The 11,167-nt window shown below is 37.6% G+C and overlaps 1 protein-coding gene across 1 annotated transcript; it reads right to left on the bottom strand.

The window, feature by feature from the left end:
* Nucleotides 1–1,905: 1,905 nt before the first annotated feature.
* Nucleotides 1,906–2,454, bottom strand: LOC116887935 (interferon alpha-1-like). Its single transcript, XM_032889397.1, has one exon. The coding sequence runs from the start codon at nt 2,452–2,454 to the stop codon at nt 1,906–1,908; it is 549 nt and encodes a 182-aa protein (XP_032745288.1).
* Between the last annotated feature and the right edge of the window lie 8,713 nt (nt 2,455–11,167).

Below are 11,167 nucleotides of genomic sequence, written 5' to 3'. Positions count from 1 at the left end.
TCATACATAATATATACATTTGCCTGTACTTCCACTTTCAGTTTCAGTCTAAGACACTGATGCCTATATATTTGTCAGTCATCAATTCTTATTGAATATTGAATTCAGAGATTAGTCTTCCATGTCTAATGTGTCTAATGGCAGAAATATTCACTTAATTGTGACAGAAGCAAGGGCTTTCTGTGCCTCAACTCTCTGTATTTTTGCATTTACTCTTTCATCTCTCCTGAGGTATTGAATGGTCGAAGTCTCCAGTTCTGGTCTGTGTCTCTTCTCTACTTTCCTAGAAAGAAAACCCTGAGGTCGGTTTGTAACACTGAACCAAAAATATAACGTCATTGTAATGAAAGCTGAAAAAGGAACTGATGTGTCATCTAAATGACAAAATGATAGCACAAATGTTAGAAACTAAGAAAAAAAGGACAAGATCTATGGCCATTAATAAGATGTTATGAAACTGACTATATTTTCAGGAGATCTTTAGTGTCAACACAATTCACATAAAACTTTCGGCAATATTTCTCTCACAATTATCATATTTAAAATACATGTGGAGCCATGCAGATAACAAAGAACAAAAGCATTGCTATATTCAACCTGTCACAATACCTGATTTGAAATTAGAACCTACATCTAAGAGGGGGCAGTTGTCCTGGCCCACACTTACCACAGAACTGTTTTACAGTCCCTGCCAATAAACAGAGAGACTCACAACTGGTCACTGAGAAACTGAAGGGCTGATCTCCTGGTCTCAGGAAACATTGAAGAAGAGGGAGTAAAATATTGGTGATGGAGGAAAGAGATTCAGGTGTCATCAGGGATGGGGCACCTGAGAGCGGCTACCATGCTCCACCAGATGGTGCTGTGCCATGCACAACTAGTGGTTCAAAGGAGATGGAGCAAAAGCAGAAGCATGAGGAGGAGGAAGAGAAGGGAGGAGGAGGAAGAGGAGGAGGAGGAGGAGGAGGAGGAGGAGGAGACAGAGAAGCAGAAACTGAGAAGAGGAAAGGTCCAGGAAATAGAGAAGGAATAGTGTTGTTTCAAAGGGTTAATTTTAGAGTCATTTCACTTTCCTGATTGGCTTTATTCCCAGGAATGGATTATGAGGCTATATGAGTGGCATTCATTCCCAGGTTCTTCCTGTCTTGCCTTTCTGTGCCATATAGGCAGGCTAGTCACTTTTTATCTGTTTTGTGTTGCTGTACATGACCTCACTCATATTTAGAACCTAAAACCACTAAACTAATTAATGATAATAGTAGATGACAAATATATGAGATCAAGGAAATTAAATGATAAATAAATCCAAGGCATATTTGATCAAAGTGGACTAAGGATTGTGAGGAGCAAGACTCTCTGGTTTTCTTCTGCACAGCAGCTGTCTATCCAGCCAGAAGAATACTATATGCTAGAGAGAAGATGAAAATATCTAGGGCTTGTCTAAATACTGTGCAGTATATATGTCTACCCTCTCTGATATTTAGAAAGTGTGCATTTCAACAATATTTACAGTGTACACTCTAATGTTAAAAATAGTTGAAAATGTTAAAGAGATACCAAATTAATTAATCCAAAGTGTCTTATAAAGCAAATTTATTTGAATACAAAATAATTTAATTACAAATGATCATGTTCCTTATTAAGAATATAAGAATGCAAGATATAGCATAAATATCTTAAATTTACTAACACTCTAATAAAAAATGAATAAATAAATAACCAATTGGATGCAGATACAAAAACAGTTTTACATATTGAAAATAATTGCTCAATATCGCTGAACCTTCTAGGCAGGTTGCTTGTATTCACACTGAAAGTAATGAGAGTTTTTTAAGGAGAGCTTATAATGTGAGATGCAGTGTTCTAGTCCAGGAGAGTCCTCTCCAAATGTCTCACTACTCATTCCTACTCTTCACTCAGTTTTGCCAGGAACATGTCTGAATAAGACAGGGCCCTCCAGACTTCTGCTCTGGCAATTTCCCAGGCACAGGAGCTGTGTTTCTTCTGTCTCAGGTACACAGTGATCCTGCCGAAGTATTCCCTCACAGTCGGCCAGGAGGGTTCCTGGGTCAAGGGAAGTTCCTGCACTCCAACCTGCTGATTCTGACAGTCTTTGAGGTCTCTGAGATGGTCATAGAGGTAATTGCAGAATGAGTCTAGGAGGGTTTCATCCCAAGCAGCACGTGACTCCTTTGATTCCAAGAGGGTCAGGATCTGTTTAGTCACAGTTTGCAGGAGAGAGATGGCTTGAGACTTCTGGATCTGCTGGGCATCCACCTTCTCCAAAGGTAATTCGAAGTATTTTCTGTCCTTCAGGCAGGAAACAGGGGAGTATCTACCCATGTTTTCCAGGACTGTGAGGTTATGAGTGCGAGGCAGGTTACATCCTAGACAGCAGGTTGACCAGTGGCTCATAACTACCAGAATCGTGAGGAATGCACAAACCATAGCCATCGTGGATCTTGCAGATTCTGATCACTCTATGAGCAGCGAGTTTGAGTCTTCCCCTGTAGGTTCTCTGATAACCCTGCTGTGTGCATCTACCTTAAATAGTGGCAAACACAAGTTTCCCCTTTCTGAATGCCCTCCCCTAGCTTCCCAATTCTCTTTTCACTTTCTTTACCTCACTCTCTGCTTGCTTCTGGCCATTTTTTTCTCAAGCATTTGGGTTCCATCATTGCTTTCTCTTTCACTGATACCCTCAGAGAGCTGCTTTACATGGTTTCTCTTAAATTATACTTAAATTGTCATTAACCACTATTCTACAAATATGCAGTCTCTAAGAGAAATTTACACGTCTATTGCAAACACAAAACTTTCTCTGTGATTGCACTTGATTTAAAAGTTATTGTAATTCATTTACAATTATTTTTATTTTATTTATGCCATTTGCATAAATATTTGCATCAAAGTGTTGAGAATGGTGCAAATTCTTTCTAAATTAAGAATATTATTGTGAGAGCTGCATTGTACTGGCAAAAGGGTATCAGAGTTCAAGGCCAGCCTAGTCTACAAAGCAAGTTCCAAGAGAGTCAGGACTATACAGGGAAGCCCTGTCTCTACAGAAATCATACTGATATAATAGTATACTTCTAAAGTTTCCATTTCTTAAAGGATAAAAGTTAAGTTATTTTCTTTATATTAATTTTCTTAAAGTAAATATAGCTAATGCCGTATATTCACTCTTTATCTAAAGATTTTCATGGCATCCTGAGAGATATACATGAAAAAAGCCTTATGTTCAAGCTTTATAAGCGTGGTTTGATTCTGGAGCATAGGGTTTCAGTACCCAACCAAGACCTGTAAGGTGGCTTCTGACCTCCACGTTCATAGCAAAGCAAGCTGTACCTAGTACACACTCTCCATGTGTGCTATTCTGTCTCAGTGTGCGTCTACCTCTCATTCTCTCTCTCTCTCTCTCTCTCTCTCTCTCTCTCTCTCTCTCTCTCTCTCTCCACCCCTGCCTCTCTCTTACACATACACACACACATGCAGTGATAAAAAACACACATCCACATAAACTCACTCATCATGCATATACAGACACACAGGTCCACTCTTATATAGATGCACAGAAAGAGACTCACACAATACACAAATACCCACAACTCCCCCCACACATACAAAGATAAGCATTCACATATACAAATGTACACACACTCACATACAAACAAATATACCCACAGAAACAAAATGGAAATTCTTACATGTATATGCTCACACATACAACACTGAGACCTGCAAACATACATACACGCAATACACACCCACACATACATCCATACACACACAGAGACTTACACAGGCACACACATACATTCCCACAACACTTGTGACATATATATATATATATATATATATATATATATATATATACTCCCAATTCATACACACACATATTGACTCTCTCATATAAGACAGTTTTCAACATATGAACACACACTAGACAAACAAACACAATATACCTACACATGTACAGATTTCCCTACATACATTTGCAATCATTCAAACATAAATACTCATACAGCCACAGACACATACACACATGCCCAAATTTCCACAAATTCTCACAAACGTTCACAAACCTTTGCAAATATGCACATGCATATCTTTATACAAACTCACATGTATACATATTCAAATATACATAAACACATACACAATATACACAAACAAACACATACATACATACATACATACATACATACATACACACATACAGGCAAACAGGTAATTACACATAAACACAGTGAGTGACATACAGGCCCATAGACACACTCACACACACACACACACACAAACACACACACACATGCATAAACAGAGAGATATTCCCACACGTACACAAGAGGAATATTGTAAATATTTAAAGATATTTAAAATCTGAAATCTTAAATTTTCATTCATTTTTCTCATAACTTTAGACCATTAACACCAAGGTTTTCTGAATTCATTACACAGTGGGAAGACCATGAGTCTCAAAAATTTACTCATTACATGGTCTCCAAGAGGCAGACAGGAAAAGTTTGTAAATAGGATGCAGCCCCTTAACCTCCAGCAAAGCTTCACTGCCTAATAGACTACTAATCTGAAATAACCAATGGATTTTCATTGATAAAGTGTGTATTATATCATATATACAGCATATCATATATAATGTATACATTTGCCTGTAGTTCCACTTTCAAATTCAGTCTAAGACAATGATGCCCATATATTTGTCGGCCATCAATTTTTATTGAATATTGAATTCAGTGATTAGTCTTCCATGTCCAACGTATCTAATGTCATTAGCCATGAGGGAAATTAACAAGGTCACTCACTATTTGTGGTTACATAAGTGCCAATATCTGATGGTGAAAACATACAATTTAGCAGCAGGGAATTAAGTAAAAGTTTTTGTTCTAGAGCTCCTTTCTTTGGCAAGTAAGCCAGGAGCCTCTCACAAGCCAGGCTAGAAGCTCAGAACTAGTTATCTCCTTTTGAACCAGGAGAAAAGGGAAAGGGAAAGGAAATAATTCATTTACATAACGCACACACACACGCACACACACACACACACACGCTCTGAGTGAGTAGAAATCAGCTGCACCACCTCTTCTTTTAACTTCTTACAGATTTTGAAAAAAAGCACTCTATGTAAAAAAGAATTACTTCATAGATAAAATGTTTAAATAATGGTGGACTTACAGAAAAGTATCAGTAACAAGTTCAAAGCAGAGTTGCATACTCTAACCACATTATAAAGTTCAAAGAAGCAATTTTTACATGGCCTTGCCTTATGAAAGTGCACACTTCTAGTTTCATGATGGCACCTGATTTTTTTAACACTAATATGTCCCAATATTTTTTGGGGGTATACATGAAAGCTCATCATATTTCTTATTATTTATGAGGAGTGGGCACATTCTATTCTTGACTCTAAGTTTATTACATCTTTCTAGCAAAATAACTTAAACCATCTTTTAAAACATTCTTCCTGTAGTTCCCACATGTTCTAGAAGCAGAGCCCCTGCGATAGAACAGATCCAACATAGCCCACTCCTCAGGTACAGTTCAATTCGATAGGTATTCTGACACACCCAGGTGTACAGGTGAGAATCTCTAATCCTGCCCCAAAATCAGACATACTGATATAGTGGGACACTTGGGTCCCGGGAATCCCAGTCAGAAACCAACATGCCTTCTGGTTCCAACCATGCCAGGAGCAGAGACCCTATGCTGAACCTGATCCCACAGAGTCCATACCCCAGGTATACCTCTGCTCAACAGGTATTCTGAAACATCCAGGATGATAGGATCACAGAGTCCAAGATCAAAGGTTCAAAGGAAAGAGAGATTCCAGTCAGAGACAGGGAGGACAATGAAACCAGAGATAACAAGATAGAAAGTGGCAAGCTTAAGAATATAAGCAACAGAAACCATTTTGACAAGGCAACATCAGAACCCAGTTCTCCCACCAAAGCAAGTCTTGGTTTTTCTAACAAACCTATAAAGCAAGATTTAAATTCTCATTTCATGAAGATGATAGGGGACTTTAAGAAGGACATAAGTAACTCCTTTAAACATATACAGGAGAGCACAAATAAACAAGTAGAAGCCCTTAAAGGGGAAATATTTAAATCCCTTAAAGAAATAAAGGAGAACACAGTCAAACAGATGAAGTATTTGAACAAATTTATCAAGGATGTAAAAATTGAAATAGAAAAATTAAAGAAAAGTAAAGGAGAGACAATCCTAGAGATGGAAAGCCTAGGAAAAACAATAGGAGTCACAGATGCAAGCATCATGAACAGAATAGAAGAGATTGAAGAGTGAATCTCAGAAGCAGAAGATAGAAGATATCGACACAACAGCCAAGGAAAATACAAAAATCAGAAAGCTCCTATCTGAAAGCATTTAGGAAATTGAGGATACAATGAAAGGACTGAACCTGAGAATAATAGATATAGAAGAGAGTGGAGGTTCCCAACTTAAAGGGCCAACAAATATCTTCAACAAAATTATGGAAGAAAACTTTCCTAACCAAAAGAGAGAAATGCCCATAAACATAAAAAAATCTACAAAAGAACAAACACACAGGACCAATTCCTCTTGTCCCATAATAATGCCAAATGCACTGAACAAGAAACATCAGAATAATACCAGACTTCTCAAAAGACACTATGAAAGCTAGAATATCCTGGGCAGATGTCATAAAGACACTAAGAGAAGAAAAATGCCAGCACAAGCTACTATACCATTTAAAACTCAAATTATCATAGATGGAGAAATCAAGGTAATGCAAATCAAATCCAAATTTAAACATAAAATTCTAAAATACAGTCCTACAGATGATATTCAAGGAAAAGTCAAACACAAGGAGAGGAACTATGCTCAAGAAAAAAAAACAAGAAATTAATCTTCTCACAACAAATGCAACACAAGAAGAACACACAAACATATTTCCACTTCTAACAACAAAAACAACAGAAACTTCATAGCACAAAGTCTCTTCAGGATGGAGACCCAGATGGTGTTTTCCTCTTTATTCCCACAGGTGACTCATTACAGACAAAGTGATTTCCTTGATATCTCTCTCTCTCCAAAACAAATGCCACTGTGTCACATGGCTGTACTTCATCTCCAGAGTAGATGATTCCATAAAAATCATCAACACAACTGTCAAAGATAATGTAAAACAGAAAAAGCTACTGGTCGAAAACATGCAGGAAATCCAGGACTCAATGAGAAGATCAAACCTAAGGATAATAGGTATAGAAGAGAGTGAAGACTACCAGCTCAAAGGACCAATAAATATCTTCAACAAAATCATAGAAGAAAACTTCCCTAACCTAAAGAAAGAGATTCCCATAAGCATACAAGAAGGATACAGAACTCCACATAAATTGGACCAGAAAAGAAACTCTGCCCATCACATAATAGTCAAAACACCAAATGCACAAAATAAAGAAAGAATATTAAAAGCAGTAAGGGAAAAAGTTCAAGTAACATATAAAGGCAGACCTATCAGAATCACACCAGACTTCTCGCCAGAGACTGTGAAAGCCAGAAGATCCTGGACAGATGTCATACAAACCCTAAGAGAACAAGAAATTCCAGCCCAGGTTACTATATCCTGCAAAACTCTCAATAAACATAGATGGAGAAACCAAGATATTCCATGACAAAACCAAATTTGCACAATATCTTTCTACAAGTCCAACACTACAAACGATAAAAAATGGTAAAGCCCAACATAAGGAGGCAAGCTACACCCTAGAAAAATGAAGAAACTAATCGTCTTGGCAACAAAACAAAGAGAAGAAAAGCACACAAACATAACCTCACATCCAAATGTGAGTATAATAGTAAGGAATAATCAGTACTCCTTAATATCTCTCAACATCAATGGTCTCAACTGCCCAATAAAAAGACACAGATTAACAAACTGGATAAACAACGAGGACCCAGCATTCTGCTGCCTACAGGAAACACACCTCAGAGACAAAGACAGACACTACGTCAGAGTGAAAGGCTGGAAAACAAATTTCCAAGTGAATGGTCTGAAGAAGCAAGGTGGAGTAGCCATTCTAATATCGAATAATGTCAATTTTCAAATAAAAGTCATCAAAAAAGATAAGGAAGGACACTTCATATTTATCAAAGGAAAAATCCACCAAGATGAACCCTCAATTCTAAATATCTATGCTCCAAATACAAGGGCTACATATGTAAAAGAAATGTTACTAAACATAAAAGCACACATACTACCTCACAAAATAATAGTAGATTTCAACACCCCACCCTCATCAATGGACAGATCATGGAAACAGAAATTAAACAGAGACATAGACAGACTAAGAGAAGTCATGAACCAAATGGACTTAACAGATATTTATAGAACGTTCTATCCTAAAACAAAAGGATATACCTTCTTCTCACCACCTCATGGTACTTTCTCCAAAACTGACCATATAATTGGTCAAAACACAGGCTTCAACAGACACAGAAAGAGAGAAATAATCCCATGTGTTCTATCAGACCACCATGGGCTAAAGCTGGTCTTCAATAACAATAAGTGAAAAACGCCCACATATACATAGAAGTTGAACAATGCTCTACTCAATGATAACCTGGTCAAGGAAGAAATAAAGAAAGAAATTAAAGACTTCTTACAATTGAATGAAAATGAAGGTACAACATACCCAAACGTATGCAACACAATGAAAGCTGTGATAATAGGAAAACTCATAGCTCTGAGGGCCTGCAGAAAGAAACAGGAGAGACCATATATCAGCAGCGTGACAGCACACCTAAAAGCTCTAGAACAAAAAGAAGCAAATACACCCAGGAGTAGAAGGCAGGATATAATCAAACTCAGAGCTGAAATCAACCAAGTAGAAACCAAAAGTACTATACAAAGAATCAACAGAACCAAAAGTTGGTTCTTCGAGAAAATCAACAAGATAGATAAACCCCTAGCCAGACTAACAAGAGGACACAGAGAGTGTGTCCAAATTAACAAAATCAGAAATGAAAAGGGAGACATACCTACAGATTCAGAGGAAATTCAAAAAATCATCAGATCTTACTATAAAAGCCTATATTCAACAAAACTTGAAAATCTGCAGGAAATGGACAATTTCATAGACAGATACAACGTACTGAAGTTAAATCAGGAACAGATAAACCAGTTAAACAACCCCATAACTCCTAAAGAAATAGAAGCATTCATTAAAGGTCTCCCAACCAAAAAGAGCCCAAATCCAGATGGGTTTAGTGCAGAATTCTATCAGACCTTCATAGAAGACCTCATAACAATACTATCCAAACTATTCCACAAAATTGAAACAGATGGAGCACTACCGAATTCCTTCTGTGAAGCCACAATTACTCTTATACCTAAACGACACAAAGACCCAACAAAGAAAGAGAACTTCAGACCAATATCCCTTATGAATATCGACGCAAAATACTCAATAAACTTCTTGCAAACCGAATCCAAGAAGACATCAAAAGAATCATGATCAAGTAGGCTTCATCCCAGGCATGCCAAGATGGTTTAATATATGGAAAAACATCAACATGTTCCACTATATAAACAAATTGAAAGAACAAAACCACATGATTACTCTACACAGATAGGTCTTTATGGACAAAGGTGATGCTCCCTGACTCCCAGGTCCTTTATGTGTGAATTCAGTGTGCATTGAATCAGGTCTGCTTCTGTGTACAGGAATGATGGCTCAGTACTTTGTCACTTACTGAATTCTCCTGTCTCAATACTTGTATTTCTGTCTCTTGATTCATAAATTTTGTTTAATAGAAACAAGTGAAACACGATATGACATTATGTATTATCGGAGCAAGATGATACCTGGAGATATTTCATAATAATTTTATTATATAATCAAGAAACTGATGTAGATTACACTAAAAATAGCCAGCAAAGAAACAGTAAAGGAAGTCATATCTAAAATGTGTTCAACAGTCAAACCAATAGTTATTTATGCAATAATTGCTGTCCCCAGCAAAGTCTATTTCAATTACCAGTTCTGCAGCAAACCTTCATATCACATGCTTTTGTGAAAATACACAGAAAATACACAGATAACCAATGTATGTTTCCATCATATATAATTCCTTACCTATTCCTCTACTCCTGTGAGGAATCAGACATGACCCCACTCCTCTGAGCATGTTTACTGTCCAAAGAGTAAACTCCTGATCTCAGAGTACAGGGCCAAAACAAAACCTCAAGGAGGAAGTGGTTGTAATTGAAAACTTACTCTTAAGAGGGAACTAAAGGTCTAGGATTTCCCTGGCAGTTCTTCATAGAGACACACATTGTATTCCTCTGTTCAAGTGTCCTTCAAACCTCAAAGAGTCTGAGGAATCAAGAGCCTCTGATATGTTGCTCTAGGCTACTGTGAAACAACGATCTTACCAATAGACATATGAACTGTGTTACTCTGCATCAATTTATTGACCATCGTCTGGAACACAGATTCATATTGCACCTCATGGACAGGCCATTGTGGAGTAAGTTGCCTAAACTCTTGAGGTCACATATCAGAAGACGGCCATAGGTCCTTGCATTTAGCAAACTCACTGTTGCTGGCATCATCAGGCAGAGCAACAGCTAAAGAATCCCTTCTGTGGGCTCAGATGTATTTTTTCAGCATTCCTAGCTCGGGGTTGGTTGTCTCAGTTTCACAAGGCACTACCTAATGATCAAAAGGACGTGAGTATGGTTGTGAGTCCCTACTAAAGGGACTGCACACAGACCCCTCCTTCTCCACAGAACTACAGTTATAGAAGGCTAGAGGGAAACGACACAGAATTCCTCTTTATATATACTTGTAAAATGTTCGGATGACATTGGTTATGGACCGGAGAGGATTTGGTTTTCTAAGGTGCATTTTTGAAGGAATGGAGTCTTTCTGAATTCAGTTCTTCTGGAGAAAAGTCTGTTTTTCAGTGGAGGAAACTCTGCCAGGAAACTGAACTCTGTAAAGAAAGAAAAGCTCCTAGAATTGGATTCTCTTTTCTTCTCAGGCCGAGCCAGTGGGTGGCTCTCTTCTCCAAATTTTATCATAATTGAAGATTGGTTTCTTTACTTTCTTCCATTTTTTCTTTCTCTTTCTTTACTTCTTTCTTCTTCCGTCTTTCCCCTTTCTTCTTG

This window comes from Rattus rattus, chromosome 1 (assembly GCF_011064425.1).
Source record: "Rattus rattus isolate New Zealand chromosome 1, Rrattus_CSIRO_v1, whole genome shotgun sequence".
In the NCBI taxonomy this organism is placed as follows: Eukaryota; Metazoa; Chordata; class Mammalia; order Rodentia; family Muridae; genus Rattus; species Rattus rattus.
The sequence above is the reverse complement of the archived record's forward strand: the minus strand, read 5'-3'. Positions and strand labels throughout refer to the sequence as shown.